At 34.4% G+C, this 21,173-nt stretch overlaps 1 protein-coding gene across 2 annotated transcripts in view; it reads left to right on the top strand.

Moving 5' to 3' along the window:
- Window positions 1-21,173, top strand: part of LOC118181044 (uncharacterized) — a 132,736-nt gene that overhangs the window by 97,736 nt on the left and 13,827 nt on the right. For both annotated transcript variants that reach the window (XM_085822932.1, XM_085822931.1), the window contains exon 3: window positions 1,579-1,668. In XM_085822932.1, the coding sequence (XP_085679058.1) occupies window positions 1,579-1,668 (90 nt within the window). The remainder of the gene's footprint in view (window positions 1-1,578; window positions 1,669-21,173) is intronic.

The raw sequence follows: 21,173 nt of genomic DNA, 5'->3' as shown, positions 1-21,173 counted from the left end.
GCGTTTTTTTTTTTTTTTTTTTTTTTTTTTTCGGTTTTTAAATAAGGGCGTCCAGAAATAATAATAATAACTTCTTTATTGATCACTAGCAGCTACGCGGCCAGCCTTCATCTGGTTTTAAATGTACCGGAAAAATCCCTGAAGGGAACACCAAACGTTAAATTTAAAAACTGCGCAGAATATTACTCTGCAGAATAACTTCATAAAAAAAAGTATTACATATAACAAAATTACAATGAAATAAGCAATATCCCTTAATACAAATATTAATTATCCTAATAAATAAACCGTTCAGTATCCAAGAGAAACATTAAATTTTAAAACTGCACAGCATTATCGCCTTCGTTTTTCCAAGTGGCAACAGTGCTGATTTTCAGCAGTCAGCAGTCCAGTATACAACTGAATGAAAAACTGTTGCCAAAACCACATTTCTAAAAGAATGAAACTATTCAAAATGATGCGATAAAATGGAAAAGATGAAATAAAAATAATCTGATTCGAATTTTGAAAAAAAAATCGTTTTGAAGTGCACTAGTTCTTGTCTAGATGCACCTATTAGCTGACGCACAACACGAACAAAAGACACACAGACTCTTTCTTTTATCATATGGTAGAGATTATTCAGAATTATCTTCAAATCGAAATAATGCTCGTAATTCAAAAACAAATGGCTGATATTTTTGTGGAATCTAACTAGTAGCACGAGATTAAATTGCAATGCATATTTTTAAACGCATACAATACAGATAAAATCGAAAGAAAGATCTATGATTTGAATTTTAAAGACACAAACATTTCTAATTAAAGACTAATTTATTCACAAAGATTACGCTATAACTTCACTACCTAAAATGTTCAGATTAAAATAAAGCTTTGAAAGCGTTTTAATATAATATATTAATACGCTTTATAAGCATTTTAACAATGATTTTAACAATTTATTGTGTTTTAATTTTAACAATGGTTAATATCCTTCTAAACTTCGTAGAGTTTATCTTGCTTTGAAAGTATAAACTAGTTCTAAAGGGACGTAAAGCGAATTATCACTATGTCTGAAAAGGTTTGAACAACCTTTTTATTAAAACAGAAATTCGAACATAAATGCACTTCTTGCGCTAACAGAATCAACTACCACTTGTGGCGATGTAGCTAAGGTAACTGTTAAATTCCCCTAATTTAAAACGCAGATTAGTAGTCTATGACTACACAATTAAATTTAAATCTAAGTTGGTTAAAATCTCTAACAGGCGTAACAATTCAAACATCGGACCACAGTAACGCAAAGCCGAATAAGTGCAAACTTAATAGATCTGGCAGTAACTACGTAACGTGGTCGCGAGGGGCAGAAACATGCTTTGACTTACAATTCAAGAGCCTTAGCTTATATACTCTGTAACTCAGTTTAGATTCTGGTGAGGAAACAGAAAGGAGAAGTTATACTAGTAAAGGCTCAAATTATAAATAACTGATTCATTTATTTAATAAATCTGACAACTTTCTAGATAAAACCTCATATTTTAACAACAATAGATACAAATAATTCTTTTTTTTTTTTTTTTTTTTTTTTTTTTTTTGTAGAACAACGATGCTTTAAGAAGAATAGATCCGGAACCTCTGGTTGCAGAATCAGAACCTGATATACGACTTCACATCGGAGAAGATCTTAAGGTAAGCAAATAAATTATAGCCTCAGAAGATCTTAAGGTAAGCAAATAAATTATAGCCTCAAGTCTTCCAGCTACATTGTTCTTTTACTATTTCCAACTCTGTACCTCTTGAATGATTTCTTTTGATAGCAAACATAAGTAATGTACTAACTTAAAACAGCATTAATAAATGTAGCTTTGGAAAATCTAAACTCACAATACAAATTCTGGGCTGTGAAACGCGTGCTATGTTTCCATCTCATTAGACGAACCTATAAAAGGTAGTATGCTATATATCATATGATGTGACCAATTAGGATTCAATCTCCATCAACAAACAAATTTTTCACTGGTTGAAGACTGCCTTTTTGAAACCTCTAGATAAATGTAACTGCTCACAGGAATATTATGGAAGACGATTCTGATTACTCTTTTATTAGGTAATATCAACCATTCTTCAAGAAGAAGATTAGATGATTTTCATTGCTGATGTACGTGCTGTAGGCCGCCTTAAAGTAGTACAGTTTTAAAGATAACGTTACTGCCTATAATGTTGAGCTCTTTATAACTTCGCGCTTTTGGAAACAATTTCAAACGAGTGCGGCTCCAGTGCTACTTTGGTAGAAGGTTGCACGGATTTTTGGCGATTTACATTGGCGCAATTGTTGGGGAGGTTTTTACAGTCGTCAGCCATCTTGAAAAACTCTTGTTTTTACGCATTTTATGCATAGTAAAGTATTCGAAACTTTAAAAAGATAAATATCGTTAAAAATAATGGATTAATTTTTTGTTGAAAATGTTGTTGGAACAGCTTCACTTTAGCCCACCTTCAAAGTTTGGCGAATTTTTTTTTTTTTTTTGGAGCCAAAGCGCGTGAAATATGTTGTTTTGAAAAATGGTTACCATCGAGATTTTCGACGAAACTCCGTGTTTCAAAAATGGCGGCCATCTTGATTTCACCAGAAATTGTGGATAATAGAAATAAATTTTCGGCTATTATACACAGTTTTAAAAGAAAAAAATATTAAGGAATGATTAATGAAAATGATTAAGGTTAAAAGAATGTAATTTTAAAAACAATGCCGGAAAATCTCACCTTTGCTTAGCTTTCTCAAATGTAAGATAGCTTTGCATGGTATGTTACATTTTTCACAACAAACTTTATCCTTCAATAATCCACAATAGGTTATAGATCGATCCGTAACTATATGCAAAAATCTTTTCTCCAAAACAGAATTTTGCACAATATCTGAACGTTAAACAATCGCCGAAAATTGTGTTAAGAATTTTGTATTTAGATAGTTAATTTTAGTAGAATTCTAATTAAAAATGTTGTATTTCCCCGTGCAATGCAGCGCGAGAAAAAGTCTAAGAAAAGCTACGCTGGAAAAGTAAGAATACAGGGGCATATGTATTTAACTCTGAGTAAATGGATATCTCGGTAATTCACATTGAAATTGAAAAAATGTAATTGACCACTATGTTAGCTTAACCATGATTCCATCCTCTTTAGAAATCAGAAATTTACGGTTGTTTACATTGCGTTCGCCAAATAGCATGGGTTACCACATGCTTGTAAACCGGTGTGCGTTGCCACGTCATATCATTTATGGCCATTCTTGGCGATATTTTTTGGTTAAAATTCTGGGTGGGCTATACTAAAGCTGTTCCACGTTGTTCTTAAGATGGCTTGCAAATGTAAATAAATAAATTTACTTACTAAGAATATAAAATACTAAAGTAAGGTTAAATTATTACTTTCATATAACAAAGAAATAGAATAAAAACACTGCTATAAAAACATTGCGCCAACGTTTAATTGGATAAAAATATTACTTAAATTGAATATCGAGTTAAAAACATCATACCAACGTTTAAAAGAATTAAAATATTACTTAAATTCAAATACTTTAAAATAAGTTTTATAGGATATAATTATTTAACATTAAAACATATGTGACAATAAATATCTCAGTGATTTTTGAAAACAGTGTATTAATTTTTTAATAAAAATTGAAGTATACAATAAAAGAAAAATATGTACTTAAATTTTTTTTCAGTATTTTATCTGTCGTATATTGTTAAGTACCACAAAAAAAGTCGGAATCTTGATTTAGGTATCAATGAAAAAAATTTGTCGGTAAAAAGGGAGAAATGTCAAATACTTTTTTTTTTTTTTTTTTTTTTTGGCCGTTACAGCAGTTATTTCTTCCACCGTGAGCACAATACCATATATGGCCGTCCTCAGAATAGGCTCTTTTAACGATCTTCATCTGTGATCCACATCTCTTGCACTTCATTGAAGAAGCAATTAGCGATGTTTCCTCCAAAAATTTAAAATAAATTTCTTCTGATCCTTGTAACAACTTATAAATAAATTTTTGATTAGGAAAGCCAGATTGGCCAAAATAAAGTCTCAAAGGACAATTTTTTGATTCCGATACCAATAATTCTTGATAATTACCAGTAACAACATTCATCTTCGAAACGGACATATCTATCCGCTTTGAAATCTAAGGAATTCGAAGAGATGATTACTAAAAGTTTAAAATGGCGCGGTAATGCACAAATATTCAGAAACCAATCAGGGAGCTGATTACATCACGCATAGAATTAAAGTTATTTAAATAATCATTCATAATAAAATCATTTTAAAAAAAAATGCAAAATTAAATTGTATTTTAATATTTAACAGCCATAAATAATGTTTAAAACATTAGATTAAATTTATAGATATTAAAACCAATTACTTTGATAGTAAGGTGACGTCACTGATTACATCATCCACAACATAAAATTATATCAAATATCATAAACAATAAAATTTTTATTTCAAATAAAAATGCCAAATTAAATTGATTTTTGATATTTAGAAGCCATAAATAATATTTAAAATACGGAATTTATGCATAATAAAACTCATTAATTTTTAAATAAAATGACAACAAAGTATCAGTTACCATAAATAACTTATCAGCAATGGGTTTACCATAAATCGTATCGCTCGCCAAAAAAAAAAAAAAAAAAAAATCGCCAAAATCCGTGCAACCGTCTACCAAAGTAGCAACGCGGCTCCTATCGTTCACGGCTTACCCTCTGATGATTATCATATATGGCTAAACGTAATCGACAAGCGATCTCATCAGTTTTAAGAATAATGATTAGAATAACTAAAAGGTCAATATCTGCAATACCCGGCGAAGACATACTAGGATTGTATGTTCCGGTGCGTCGAGCATCTATCCCTTTTATGTCAACGTCAGAGAACACAGCTAAAGGGCAGTTCATGGTTAGGCCAAGATTTATGTTAGAATCAAAAATTAAGTTTGCAAAGATCTGGAGAGAAAAATGAACACAGAACAAGCCCTATAAGATCATTGAACATAAGATCCTTATTACTAGCAGTGAGTAGTGTGAGCCGGATTTTCTCTATGCTATCGCACCGCTTTCCACGTCCTGACTGCTTAAAGCTGTCAGGAAGATCTTGACAGCATCATCAGATTTCACACTGCAATAGCTAGCTGGGTATTTATTCTTATCGAAATAATACATTTTAGTACAGCGACAATAAAGGCATTATGAGGATGGGATGGCCACCTCATTTGTCCGGCACATAAAACATCTTTGGCATATCCCAGAACTTGCTCTTTAAAGAGCTAAAAGCTGCCTTATTATAAGGAATGACAATTCTTGACCTCTGGTCCGCTTGATTCCTTAATGGAAGGTATGCAACGTCGCTGCAGTGCTCTTGTGTAGGTCAGAGGTAATTCTATCCATTATGAAGGGTCAGTTTTGTTTCCATTGCTTACATTTTTTTTTTAATTTTCAAAATATGTTGTGTGTATATGTGTACATATGCATGCATACATATATATATATGCAATAAAAGCAGATTTAAATATAATAATATTGTAGAAACAGTGATGGCATAGAATGTAGAATGTTGAATCCGTAATGAACAGCAAGGATTTTGATTCCGTAGAATATTGATCCATAATGAATAGAAAACTGGCAGCAGAGGCAGATTGAATCTTCATTTATATTACAATAAACACGTTGCGACCACAAACAACTTGGCACACTACTTGTGCCTATTTCAAAATATTTACATTTTTGACCCCTTTGCAGTAAGAAGAGAGCAGCAGGCAGCAGCCCAGCTAGGCCGAACGGTAAAAAGCAAGTGCAGTTATGTTCACTATGAAATCATAATTCAGAATGAGTTATTTTTGTTTCTGTATGCATTCGATTGGGTAATCAACTGTAAAATTACTGTTGGCTGTTTGAGTCTTACTTCCATTTACATTATCAGTGTTATATAACAATCATATGGTATGAATTAGTCTCGAAATGATGCAATGCAGAAAAAATTACTATTAATTAACAAATAACAAGTATTAATCTTCTTCTGTTTAATGCTTCAAATAGAACTTTTCAAGGGGTTAGTATTTAAAACATTAAATACGAATGATTAATGAGTGCCAAACACATGTTTCGTTTTTCCTGTCATAATGTGACTCAAAGCGTTGCTAATTAATTCTCCAAAAATGCTAAAAAATATTTCAACTACCCTGACGTGTGTTCGGTACCTTGCTAATTAAAAACAAGCAATAAAAGTAAATACATAATCAAACTAAGTTGAAATACAAAATGATACAAAAACAAAATTTACATAAAAATAGAAACCTAGAAGAATTGCTCAGAAAATATTCGAAAACGTTATTCTTTTTAAGAATTTATGAAAACGCAAGAATGAGTCTTTAAAACCTTATATAAAAAATAAAGCTCAATTAGAGAATTATAAGCTTGACAAAAAGAAAAAAATTTCCTAAAACATAACCTAAATTAAAATCGCAGTTACTGCTGGAGTTGGGAGATTTCTAAAACTCATTATTCTTGTATTATTGGAAACTAGAAAAATCAAAATTGCAAACAGAAGCAAAAAGAACTTACGTTTCAGACCATGTAGCAGTGTATGTATACATATATTATACGCATATATATACATATATTATATATAATATGATGACTTAAGTCAGCTGCAACAGATTGACGATGGTTTTCTGCGTTATATCCTGGGGAGATTTTATTGAGGAGTTGGAAAAATGACACTCGAAGGAAAGACTTGTAAACAGACGTGGCCGAATGGAATATAACTTTTATTGGTAGATACAAACAAATTATCAAAAATATATTCTTCATTACCTATGATCATGGGCGCTATGCGCACCCCACAATTTTATACAGAGTATCACATTCTAGATAATGTCATAGTTAGTAGCACGACAAAGTAGACCGAACGAAGTAGCATCTTAACTGCATGAGAGCTGAAGCCAAAAGTACGCAATTATCCAATATGAAGGCTCACCAAGGGAACGTTTTGGTTCTCAAAATTCTCTCTCTCGTTAGAAAGGTTTCAGTTCTCAAAATTTTGAGGTTCCGAGTTAGTTACGTCATCAGCGTCACGCTAGCCATACAATATGGTTTGATCTAGAAATGACGCAGTCCAGAAAAGTTACGATTTTTAGAATACAGAGGGATAATTACGGGGTTAATTTTGTTTTACGTATTTTTTTTATCTTACACACACACACATATACACACACACATATATATATAGAGAGAGGTATTTTTATGTATTTTGTTTATTATGATATTTTGGTTAAGAATATACACTGAAGAGCCAAATCATTATGATCACCTACTCAATAACGTGTTGCGCGCTCTTTGGCCTGCAAAATAACTGCAACTTGCCTTGGCATGGAGGCCACAAGTTCGTGGAGACTACTTGTACCATATGTCTCAGGAGAGGTTACGCAAAGTCGAGATATTCCAGCACGGCTGTGTTTGAGCTCTGAGCTGCTGCTCCATGACATCCAAAATGTGCTGTATTTGATTAAGATCTGGCGAGTTAGGCGTCCAGGACATTAATTGGAATTAAACCTTATGCTCCTAGAACCACTCCAACACAATTCGAGGCTTCTGACATGGGGCGTTGTATTTCTGGAAGATTCCATTTCCAGTAGGAAGACAGACGCCATCTAAGGGTGCAACTGATCCGCAGTTATGTTTAAATAGTTCGCAGCTTTCGTGGTTTGTTCTACCACAACTAAGAGTCGCTCATGAGAACGTCCCCAAAGCATAATTCCCCCACCACCAGCCTGTGTATGACTTATTGTCATGGAGGTAGGGAAGGGAGGAGGGGCCATTCCGCGCTAGAAGTGAAGCACTGCTTTGAAGCTTGGGTCACCAGACGGGGTGTTTTTTGTTTACATTCAGAAGCTCGCTTGACAAAATTCTGATAGTATTTCGACACACGACAGTTCCATAGAAATCGAAAAAGGGACACTCTGGCATGAAAGAAACATTCATAGTGTGATGGATAATAGCAATTTGTATAGTTTACTGACATTTACGCAAAAATCACATCTTGGTTATTTTTCGATAACTAACAACAGCGATTTTGATTATGAATTTGTTTTATAAAATTCTAAGCTGTTGCACTACAAAAATATAGATTTTAACAAAATTGCTAAAAGAGATCTGCCAAAATTTATTTTCTAGAAGATTTGAAAAGTTTGAAACTTGATGGCTAAATGTTATAATAAAATTATGTATGTAATAAATTAAATAAAATTATGTATGTTAAAATATTTGTAATTAGGCACATAGGTCAGATTAAGTTTTTATTAAATAGAGTAACGCATGCAAGGGCTATCTGCCTAAAGAGAGAGATGCCATCGTGGGGGTATTTTGAAGAAAAACTGACCTTTGAGTGGGTATTAAAAATAATACTTATAATTTTCATTCAAATTATATTCATATATATTTTTTATGTAAAACTTTCGGGTGTATGCTAAATTAGTGTAAATTACTTTACACGAAAAATATAGTGAATGCACAGAAATTAAAGATTTGCACATGCCGGAAATGATAAATAGGAAATATGTATGGGTATTTATGCATGTGCTTGCAAAAAGCATGTATCTGCCTTTGACAAAATACTTAAATATTCATTAAATTATTTATAAATGTATTTGAAATGAAGAATTTATTCACTTATAAACAACTGTGATAGTACTGTGAAGAAATCTAATGATTAAATGTATCTAATTTATAATGATTATAAATGTTATCTAAATATATAATAACCTTAATATTGAATTGTAAACATAAATTGAAATCCTGTTGACAAATACGTTATAAAACTATTTAAGCAAGAATTGTTCGTATTGGAAAGCAATCTGTTAAAAGGTATTGTAAAGCAAATGCTATGAGATGCGCACTTAAGAACGTAATAAAGAGTTTTGGAATATGTATTGTTGAAATGAAGGGTAAAAAAAAATCTGATAAGTATAATTAAAAGAATTATTCCCTTTACATTTTATAATAACTCAGTTACAAGTTTTAAATATTACTTTTAAAAAAAACTTATTTTATTCCCTTTCAGAAATGTTCAGAGAAAGTCAAATACTATTTTCCTAATAATTCTGTAATTTAAAATGAACCGAATAGAGCATTAATTATAAATTGACTTACATTTTTCGATTTAAAAGAAGCCAAAAAATCATGTCATATTTAAGAAAGTATTTTAGGAAGAAGCTCTATAAATAGAAAAGAAATAAAGCATAATTTTAATATTAATAATACAATAAACTTTGATCTTAATTTTTGTACCTTAACCGAATAAAATCGAATTACCTTAATTTTTTTTTCTATTGTAATTAACGAAAACTTGTGAAAATATTTCATTCAAATTAAACCATTCTGAGAAAAGTATAGCATTTAATTCCGTTCAGAATAAAAATATGTTGTTTTCACATACTTAGGACTCTGAAGTTATCAGGGTCAATGTTCCTTCTAACCTTCTTCGGGAACATACAAGGACCTGACTCGGAACAGAGAGCTTACTAAAGCTATGTTCACTAATTGTGGTAAGTAGACAGGATACAGACGAAGGGTATACAAAACCCTTTATTTTTCTCTATATACAATAACTTCCGTACTTCGGAATACACTGACCCGCCACTTGGGGTCTAACGTAAAAGTATAAAAATAAAACTAAACTCTAATTTAACTTTAGAATAATACACATGGAAGATTGGCCTTATAATAACAGGAAGCGTATGTAGCACAGAGACTGTGAACACTACAATACGTGTAATTTATCAAGAGGATTAAAACCTCTGGCCTGGAAGGCAAACAGCAACTGCGTAACTTCTAAGGTAAGCGGCCTGCGTTGACTCACTGCTTCCTCTCTCTCGCTTGGCAAAAGGCCACAACTTAAATACTTGGCGTTCGCCAGACAAACTTTGCATAAAAACCTTCACGCTTATAATTCTGGCCGGAAGTAGAAAATAAGAAGTGATAGTAAAGATTTAAAATAAAATAAACGTTAGTAAAACTTAAGATCCTTACATACTTCCAGCCAGAGTTAATTAGTTTGAAACTGAGGTCTAAAACGACCTTGTTGAAAACTTTTAGCTCTAGAATCTAACGCGAGGCCAATCTTTTACAAACATAACTTCGCTAGAAACTAGAAATTTAAAAGAAAGAAATTTGTTACAATAGCAGCTCCCAGGATACAAAAATTTTTTTCATCTGTACTGCATCTAAACAGGAGCTTTTATTCAATTCTGGTTCCTTCCAGAGATCTGGAAGGAAAACTAGTTTAATGAAATGTTACACAATGAAATGGCAAGTAACATATACAATTATACTGCTCTTAACATTCTTATTTCATTCATGACTATTTTAATTATCTCTCCCCGTGCTCTCTGACATGTGTTGTAAAAGAACACCAAACACGAATGTGTTTCTGTCTACGTGTGCCACACTTCCTCCTATAATCAAAACACTAACGTGTTAAAATTCAACATAACGAGACCTCTTAACACACCCTAATTTCAACTCTAAACCCTGAGGTACTATTCTAAAAGTGGCTAACTCTAAAGTGTAGCGTCAGAGAGCCTAACTACATCATTCAACCTTTAACACATATTCGCCATGATTTAGTCTTTACAGTCACACGAAGAAAAAAAATTTTAACATTCACTTTTACCATATCACGGTATTTCTTAACATTTAAAATAACAGTTCACATTGTATATAAGAACATATCAACATGCTGTTAATTTTACACATTTGAAAACATACATTAGTAGTACCTTGTTAACTTCTATTCTTTTCAAAGCAAGTGCCAATTCTTTCTACATTGAAATAATACATTTCAAAAAGTCTTTCAGACTAAAACTTCTCTCTTGCTAGAATGTTTTAAATAAAATTTATACAATAACTTTTTACAATGTTTAAGTCTTTACACAACGCTATTATACATCAACTTTAGTTTTACGCGCGAGTAATTGAAAAACATAATAAGAAAATCGGTCACAACTCATTTCTCGCCCTTTTGGCGATAAAGGTAGACCTCGCATGAGGTAAAACTTCTTGAAATCTGCCACTTGCAGTAAGAATGAAAGATTAACTTAAGTTTGCAAAGTAACATAAAATTTTACTTATCTTTGTAATATTCGGACATCCTTTTCTGGGCCCAGTCTTTAAAGGTACTGCAGATAGTAGTTTGATTTATCCTCCTTCTTGTACGGGCTCGCCCTTCAGTGCTTTCCTCTGGAAGCTTCTTTTTTTCACCAGTTCGGCCACCCTTGAATACCTTCTTTTTCTCCTCTGCTTGTGGTCTTGGCCGTTTGATGGCAGCTGGTCTTGGCGGAACCGGGAAACTTCTGTCGTGTTCCTGCTTGGACCTTGTTGTTGGCCGTTCAAATTTTCCTTGTAACTTTTCCTCCGCCGCTGATGGCCCTTCCGCAGTTCGGCGACTTTTGCTGCGGAGAGTTCTGTCGGATGAGTAGATCTTCCGTTATAAAGCCGGGTTATAGTTGCCGTCATTTCTCCTGGTTCTCTTCACATACGTCGTCCTTCTCCCTTCTTCATTCTGGGGGTGTTCGTGAACTCTCTTTTCTGGACGGTGGAACGGCTTCTTTTTCTTGTTACCTTCAATTTTTCCGCGGGGCATTATTCTTTTCACTTGCTTCTGTCTCTCATTGGCTTGCCCTTGCACTTGTCGTTTTTCCACATCTGGCGCTTGTACCTGCGGTGTCTGCCGTGCCGGATCCTGCAAAAGATCTGAAAAGATTTGCATTTTATTACGATCGAAGTAGGGCTTGATTTGATCAATGTTTGCGGAACAGGTTTCACCATTTCTGGCTTTTAACACTACAACAGCGTGAGTTATTTTTTCTATAACATATGGTCCTTCAAATCGTGGAAAAAATTTGGCAGTTTTATCTTCTGGTGCTGAAGAAAGTGAATGCTTAATTTTTAAAACTTCATCCCCTACTTTATAAGTTACTCCCCGTCGTTTCAAATCATAATATAGCTTCTGTTTTCTTTGTGCTACTTCCGTATTCTTTTTTGCTTCTTTTATTAGTTTTTCTATATCACCCATTTTAAATTCTGGGGCTCTTTGTTGCACATAAAATAATTTATCTAACGGTGTTATAATCTTTCTGCCTAGAAATAACTCAGCAGGAGTTTTGCCCGTTGTATCATGTTTTGCGGTCCTAAGGGCGAAAGCAAATTCATTGACATAGTTATCCCAGCTTTTATGAAAATTTTTAACATAACTACGGATAATTTTCACTACATTTCTATTGACCCGTTCCGCTATATTTGATTGCGGCCGATACGGGACCATTTTTAAATGACGTATGCCCAGTTTTTTGCACATGTCTTCAAATATATTACTTACAAATTGAGGACCATTATCCGATATAACTTTTAGGAGCGCCCCGTATTTTAAAATATATTTATTTAAAATAGAATCAGTAACTAATTTCGCGGAGGCTCGTTTTAAGGGAACAATTTCGGTCCATTTACTAAAATGATCAACCATAACAAGGAGATAGCGACTTTTATTTAACTGACTTTTTGGGAAAGGGCCCAATAAATCGATGCCAATTATTTCATTTGGAAATTCGGATTTAATACTATTTAGAAACCCGGCCGGGCGGAAATTAATATAATTAACTGCTTGACATGTTGGGCAGGACTGGACATACGCCCTTGTTAACTTTTGCAGTTCAGGAAAGTAGACTGCCTCGAGTACGCGTTGGATAGTTTTTCGAATACCAGCATGAGAAGTTAAAGGGCTGTCATGGAGCTCCTGCAGGATACTTAATCTAAGACTAGCTGGGATAACAGGTCGAAATTCGTTGTTGGAATTCGTAGTTTTTGTATAAAATAATAGACCATCTATTAGTTCGTAATGGGCCGCCATATTTCTTATCGCCACAATATCTTGGTGGCTAAAATTTTCAGGATCCTTCAAATACTCATAAATGCTTCCAAACTCAGGATCCTTACCCAGTTCGGTTATTACAGTTTCTCGGCAATTTATTGTACATGCTGTAAGCATAGCCATCTTTACGGTATTGCCTTGTTCGTCTATTTTAATCCTTGATGGGGCATCTGCTACGATATTTTCCTTTCCAGGGGTATGCTTGATTACCAGATTATATTCTTGCAGCTTGAGTGCCCATCTTATTAACCTTGGGGATAAATTTTTCCCTGAGTACAATCTAGTTACCGCCGCATGATCAGAGTATACTGTTATCGGCGCCTTTCCAAAATAGACTCGGAACTTTTGCACTGCTAACAGAACTGCAAGTGCCTCTCTCTCGGCCGCGGAATAGTTTCTTTGTGTTTGATTTAAAGTTCGGCTAAAAAATGCCACGGGCTGCTGATTTTGCGAAAGTACCGCTCCTACCGCATAATCCGAAGCATCCGCTGAAATTTCTAAATTCTCATCCTTTTCAGGAAATTTCAACACAGGGGCTTGCGTTAATGCTTGTTTTAATTTTTCGAAAGCACTATTGGCTTCGGCCGTCCACGAGAATCTTGCCTTTTTCCTTTTTAATTTTAACAATGGCTCAGCGATAGCCGCAAAATCTTTTATAAAGGACCTATAATATGAACAAAGTCCTAGAAAAGAAGAGAGCTTCTTTGCCGTGTTTAGAGTCGGATACTTTTGTACAGCGATTATTTTTGATTCATCTGTCTCGATCCCTTTTTGAGATATTTTGTAACCTAAATATTTTAATTCAGGGGCTGCAAATTTGCACTTTTCGACATTAACTTTTAGACCGGCCTCATTTAATAAAGAAAACACCTTTCTTAAATCCTGTACATGTTGGTCGAGATTATCACTAGTAATAATGATATCGTCTAAATAGATAAATGTGGACTTTCCAAGAACAGGTCTTAACACAATGTCCATGCATCGCTGAAATGTTGCCGGGGCCCCTGAAAGGCCAAACGGCATACGCAAAAATGCATAAGTGCCAGACTTAGTTATAAAAGCAGTCTTAGGCACGTCCTCAGGCCTCACCCCTATTTGAAAATAACCAGTCGTTAAGTCTAAAGTCGTCATAAATTTGGTTGATTTTATGTTCCTTAAAATTTCTTCTATGATCGGTAACGGATATACCGGATATTTCGTTATGGAATTTAATTTACGTTAATCAATAGCGAATCTCCACCTTTTTGGATGCTCCAAAGGATAGTCATTATTTTTCTTACATAAAACCACCGGGCTAGCATAACTACTTGAGATGGGCGTTATGATCGTTTTACGTAGCATATCGGTAATATGCCATTCTATAATCTTTTCCTTATTCTTATCATACCGGTATGGTTTTTGGCGAACTGGCGTTGCATCTCCGGTGTCAATACTATTGTTAGTAACCTGAGTAAATCCTGGAATATCACTAAATAACGAAGCAAATTCACTTACCACTTGTCGGATTCTATCTTGCTCGTCATTAGGCAGGTGGTCAAGTTTTAACATCGGCGGTTCAGCGTTTTCAGTACGAACTGCTTTCATTGTCAGCTTAAGGGACGCTTCATTAAAATCCAGCGTAGCTTGGGCTTCTGAAAGAAAATCTATTCCTAAAATTAAATGTGCTTGCAGATTCTTTACTATAAAAAACATCACCTTTATTTGTTCGTCCTTGATACGGATATACAAAGGTACTTTACCTACGCACTTACATTTTTCTCCTTGCGCCGCTAACACTGTCGTATTATCCGCATTATATATGCGGTATTTGCGAAAATACTTCCTAAAAAACTCTTCTGCCACACAGGAACACTGCGCGCCGGTATCCAGGAGTGCGGTGGCTGGGATATTATTCACCAAGACTTCAATCTTCGGAAGAGTCAAATTTTTCACCATTACTGTATTTAACTTGTAGGAAGAGGGGTTTTTGTGGCCTTCGGATTTCCGCACCCTTTCGTCAGCAGAAATCCGTTTTAGTTTAAATTATTTTTCCTTTCCGTGCTTTCCTTCTTTTTCCCCTGGCCTTGAGACTTTTTTCCTGGGTTGCTATTGAACTGTCGACGTTCGCCGGCTGTTTTTGAATGCTCGGGTTTCCTTGCCCACTGATTCGCTTTTTCTCCGTAGCCGTATGCTTGAGTTTGCTGTAGTCTTGGCGTACCAAATTGGTTTCGCTGTTGATATTGGCGTCTTCTTTCGACGTCCGCCGTTCTTCTACTTTCAAACTGGATTGCTAGCTCAAATAACTTTTCCAGTGTAGTCGGATTTCTTAATTCAATAAAGTCTTGCACTTGGGGCAGTAACCTCGGCAAAATCACTTGAATTATTTCAGGATCCGGACGGTTTCCATACAAGAGCTTGAAAACGTGAATTTTTCTTAAAATAAAGCTCGAGAGGTTTTCGATTCTTTCTTGATATATACTGAAAAGTTCCGTTTCTAATTTCGCACGATCCCTTACAACAGGGAAGGCTTTTAGTAGGGCAGTCTTGAAATTTTCGTAAGTATAGGTGGGACTTCCTGCTTGACCCAAGAGACTTCTGCCTATACATTTGAACCATTTAAGCGCTTGGCCCCTCAAAGCGCTGGTAGCTAAGGTAACTTTTTGAAACTCGTGCACGGGGTAGAGCATGAAGTGGTCATCCAATTTTTCCAAAAAACTGGTTACCGGTGAGTTTCCGTTAAATGTTGCTTCTGGTTTCATCGAAGCGCGCATGGTCTGGACGATGTAACCAAATCCTTCCAGGGCGGCAGCTGGCATTTCTGCAGGCAGCACAGGTTCTTCTTGAAACTCGGCCATGGTTATTCTTCTTCGTTGGGCGCCACTATCAGGGTCAATGTTCCTTCTAACCTTCTTCGGGAACATACAAGGACCTGACTCGGAACAGAGAGCTTACTAAAGCTATGTTCACTAATTGTGGTAAGTAGACAGAATACAGACGAAGGGTATACAAAACCCTTTATTTTTCTCTATATACAATAACTTCCGTACTTCGGAGTACACTGACCCGCCACTTGGGGTCTAACGTAAAAGTATAAAAATAAAACGAAACTCCAATTTAACTTTAGAATAATACACGTGGAAGATTGGCCTTATAATAACAGGAAGCGTATGTAGCACAGAGACTGTGAACACTACAATACGTTTAATTTATCAAGAGGATTAAAACCTCTGGCCTGGAAGGCAAACAGCAACTGCGTAACTTCTAAGGTAAGCGGCCTGCGTTGACTCACTGCTTCCTCTCTCTCGCTTGGCAAAAGGCCACAACTTAAATACTTGGCGTTCGCCAGACAAACTTTGCATAAAAACCTTCACGCTTATAATTCTGGCCGGAAGTAGAAAATAAGAAGTGATAGTAAAGATTTAAAATAAAATAAACGTTAGTAAAACTTAAGATCCTTACAAAGTGTTGTAGAAAAAGAAAATATATACATTTATATGTATATTTGCGACGTAATTACAAAATATTTACACCCGAACGCGTCAAATCCCATAGAACTCAATGGTAAATGACCCAATGTTTTGGTCACCACGTAGGGATCGCCGGTGCTTCAGAGCAGGGTACGGAGAAACTTGTTTAGGGCGACTCCTTCTTACTTCCTACCTCCATGCTTACTGTGCTGGGGGGAACATGTGTTCGCTTGGAAGACGGCGTACTCTGACACGCCTATTGACTTAATGAATGAAAAATCGTGATTCATCTGACCAGGCAACTGTCTTCCATTTATCCATGGTCCAATCTCGATGTTTCCTGGCCCACTGTTGACGTAGCTCACAGTGACGTTTAGATAACAGAGGTACACGAGTGGGACGTCTGCTGCGCAGTCCCATATCCAACAGTGTTCGCCGACCTGTGTGTTCTGTAACACTTGCACTTGGACCTGCAATGTACTGGGCTGTCAGCTGAGCCACTTTTGGCGCCAATTTCGCTGTACCAAGTGGGACAGTTTCCGACGTTCTTTTACTTGATGATGCATGAACGTCCAACACCTTGGCGTCTTTTGTTGGTTTCATCGTCATTTATCGCTTTGCATAAATACTAAGAACGGCAGATTGTGAACAAATTATCAGTCGTGCAGTTTCGGAGTTACTTGTTTCCAGTCTTCGGCCCATTACAATTTACCATTTATCAAATTCGCTTTGATCGAACCAGAATATTCTTCGAATATAGCACATGACTCAAATACTAAAAACAAAAGCAATAACCAAACTGTCTTCCAAGCCAATAATACGAATCCTACCAGTCAACGTCTATAGCAAACAGTAAACGTGTTACCTTACTAGCATTATTTTAATTAATTATTAAATGCGACGGAACTAGAAGAATTCAAAAATAAATTGGAATATTTTTTGTAAAAATATAGGCAGTATTTTAACCCTTTTCATATGCATTTCTATTGTACTTGAAGGAATATTTCAGTCCGCTTACTGCGAATTTTGTATTTAGAACATCAGCTTTCAAACTCCTTCAAAAGAAATATGATATTTGTAATGTAAAACTAAAAGACATTCAGATATATAAAAAGGAGACAAAATATTAAATTTACGATTTTGAGGATGTCTCATATACTGAAAATTTGAAATCTATCAACAGAATGAAAGAGTTAAGTTTAACTTTATTAACTATTTCACGGAATCAGAACTCAGTTAAAAAAATTTTCCCCCTCGCCCACTTCGTCTTCTGGATATATGTAGACATACATATACACCAAAGAGAGTCTTATCAGCAAATTTTGAATAAAGCATTAGGGATTTTTTTTTCCAATAGGGCATATTGCACTTTACTAGTTGCCATATTTCCAGAATAATTAGTTCTAGAGCATTCAGAGTTGTAATAAAAACGATTTGCTGTAGAAAAGCATGTCGATTATAATTCAAATAATATAACTTCAAAAATATTTGGAAGTGAAATGCACTGCAGGTTGAAAATCAGCGTTTAAAGGATTTCTTATTACACCTTAGAAATGATTTTAGATGCAGAAAAGGGTTTAAATAGGAAATTCTTACAGAGAAACACATTTCAAAGTCAACAATGCATATTGTACAAGACAAAATATATCCTGGTCTTTCATTACCAGAAAATATGACTTTATCAACAATTGCGATTCTGTGATAATAATAAATGTTGCATGTAGTAATAACAGCTTATACTGACATCAACGGACGCGTGACTGAATCATTATCGCTTGGTTAATCAGAGCGATGACTAATGGAAGTAAGTGGTTTCAGACGAAAAGGTAAATGGAACGATACAAGCCAAATTCGAAAAGGAGAAAAAGTGCATGAGCGTGATTCATAATTGTTTATTTAAATACTTGTTTTCTAAATGAATGCACAGTACAGTTTTGTAATCAATATGCAGCGTAATCGAATTGGAAAAATATGACGCTGTCATGAGTAGAAAATTGGAGAGCAGCAGTTAACGGGATGAATATAAACATTTAGACAATATCGTTTTTGAAATTTCAGTAATTACTGACCATGTTTAGCTAGTTAGATTTAGTATATTCAGCTGGTAGCATATATGCATGATAAAATTGGGGGTAAAATTTTCGAATTCAATTCCGAAACCAAGATCCAGAAAAATAGTTAATAGAATTCATTATACTCTCTTTTACTGTTTAATATACCACTTTCACTGTGTTGATTTCAGATTTTTAATATGTCAGATATCTACAAAAATTGTAAATTTAATATTTTGTTTCCCTTATACACATCTGAAAATCCTATAATGTTTCATTACGGATACCTTTTTTCTTTCGTGGGAGTTCGAAAGCTCGTGTTGTAAATACAAAAACCAAAGGGCACAAACTAAAATATTAAGTATAATTTCAGAAATCTGTGCTGATCTAACCACGTAAACGACAAAATTAAGGTAAAGCAACTAACCCTTGAGAGGATGAAGAAGTTTTCGAAATTTCTTTTTTATTATTATAGTCATTATTTATTTGAAAGGTAAAACATTTTACTCAATTTTATTATCAAAATTAATCCTGATGGATGGGGTAGTTCCATGGCGTTTTTGTTGTTCTTTCCTAAAGCGTATCTCACGAAGACGACCCTACATTTAAATAGCCAGCCCTCGTATACTTTACTATAATTGACTAAACCAACTTAATGCGTGAGTTATTAGAACTAACAGATGATTTTTGATAATTGATGATAAATTTTATGCTCAAATTTTTATTTCTCATTTTGAATATCTGACAAGATATTCAAAATGAGAAATCATTTTATTTCATTTAAACCATTTTATTTCATTTTCTCTCATAAAATTACTTATACCCGATAACAAAATAAATATACTCTTTTTTTCTGTTAGATTTTTCTTTAGCCAAATGCCTTTTATTTATTAAATACTAATGCTAGAAAGTCTCTACTTTTTATATAAATAGTTTCTCAAAATAAGGTAGAGAATTTTATAAAAAATAATTTCAACACTGCAGATGAAGAGCTGCTCTGATTGGTATGATAGTTAATGGAACCGGCTGTTATATCGTCGGGCTCGGCTTCGAATCCCGGAGTAGGTATGAATAATTAACTTTGCAGCATAGCGGCACCTAATATCCATCCAGCCGAGTGTTCTCCATCAAAATTAGGACGGGGCCGGAAAAAAAATCATACCGTCATCTCATAAGCTGCCCAAAGCCTTGGCCACCACTCTTTCCTTCAAAAACAGAAGACTAACCAACAAAATTTAAAAAAAAAAAAAAAATTTACATTTAAAAAATTAACTTTTTGTATGCCATTCGCATACCCCCTCAAAAAAAACGTTTATAAATATAAAAGATCATGTTAGAATGAATTCACTGATTTAAATTATTTTTCAGTATCTGTTAATGAGCAATATGTTTCTCGTCAGTCTGGTGTTTATTGCAATATTATATAAACTTTCCTCAAAACCTCTTAGTCATAAATGTTATTTGAAAGTATGCTTTACATAAAGTAACTATGCATGTTTAGTATTTGTTTTAAAGAATCCTTAATGTAATAATATTTGCATGTTTTACGAATTTTCACGAATAAATGGATCTAAACAGCCACTTAAATGACAAGATACTCAACTGAAAAGAAATTAGACTAAGGGAAATAGGTTAACATATTAGCGAAGTGCATAATAGTGTTCTACCTGCATGTGATTTCTAAAAAATAAAAGAAAAAGCTCCTCAAATGAATGTCTCCCTTTGGAATTAAAACATTAATTCAAAATTTTGAAGATACTTGTGATTTTTGATCCATTAAATCTCATTGATAAGTACTGGAATGAAGCCAAAAGTTTTAATTCTAATTAATGCTGGAGAAGGCCGAGAGACTTCTAAATTGTCAAGAAAGAAGGCTCGACAGGTTAAGAGATAAGATTCGACTTTGTTGAAATCATTTTTGGAGGGCAAGGGTTTGAAAAATTAAAGTAAATGTGGAAGAATGAGTAGGGAGGGGGGGGACAAAAATGGCGCAGCTATAGAATTTTATATTGTTGTAAATATCTGAATCTTTTCTAATCGTATTTTTGTTGTTCTGTACTGTTGTTGTGTTATAAGTTGCTTTGTATTATTTTATTTATAAATTTTATTTATTGTTTTGAATTTGATAAATTTTGGATTTATTTTGCGTTTAAATTTATTTGTGGCCACAAGTCTTGTATTTAAATGTTTATTTGTTATACATAACTGTAGCTATTTTAGTTCTGAGTACAACAACGTTGAAATTGTAAAAATAGTTTAGTTAAAACGCGAAATGCAGACAATTTCATTCTTGACGAGCCTCAGCGACATTTGGTGATTTCTTGCCAACTTGGCCATTTTCTGGAAGATTCATGAAAATGCATTTTTGAAATTCTGAAGTCGATTCTTCCAGAAGTTTCCAGAACAGTTTAGAGCAGGAGTTCCTAACCCTATGCTCGCGGGCACCATGGTGTCCGCCGACCCTTTAAAGTGCGCCCCCCGCTGCGCCATCACAATAAAGATGGTTTAGTTTTCAATAAAACTCCATGTGAAAGTTTTCACAATTTTAGTGAAATAGACATTGCGTCCAACACAGATACCAGCAAAAAGCGGAATTCGACCGATCTCATTTTTTATGTTCATGTATTATGAACTCTATCCAACTATAAATTCACCTTGAAAAAAATAAATGGTGCCCGCTGTCCAACAGATATTCTAAAATGTGCTTTTAGGGAGAAAA

This window comes from Stegodyphus dumicola, chromosome 8 (assembly GCF_044657685.1).
Source record: "Stegodyphus dumicola isolate Sdum_Otavi_A_Nest chromosome 8, ASM4465768v1".
In the NCBI taxonomy this organism is placed as follows: domain Eukaryota; kingdom Metazoa; phylum Arthropoda; class Arachnida; order Araneae; family Eresidae; genus Stegodyphus; species Stegodyphus dumicola.
The sequence above is the reverse complement of the archived record's forward strand: the minus strand, read 5'-3'. Positions and strand labels throughout refer to the sequence as shown.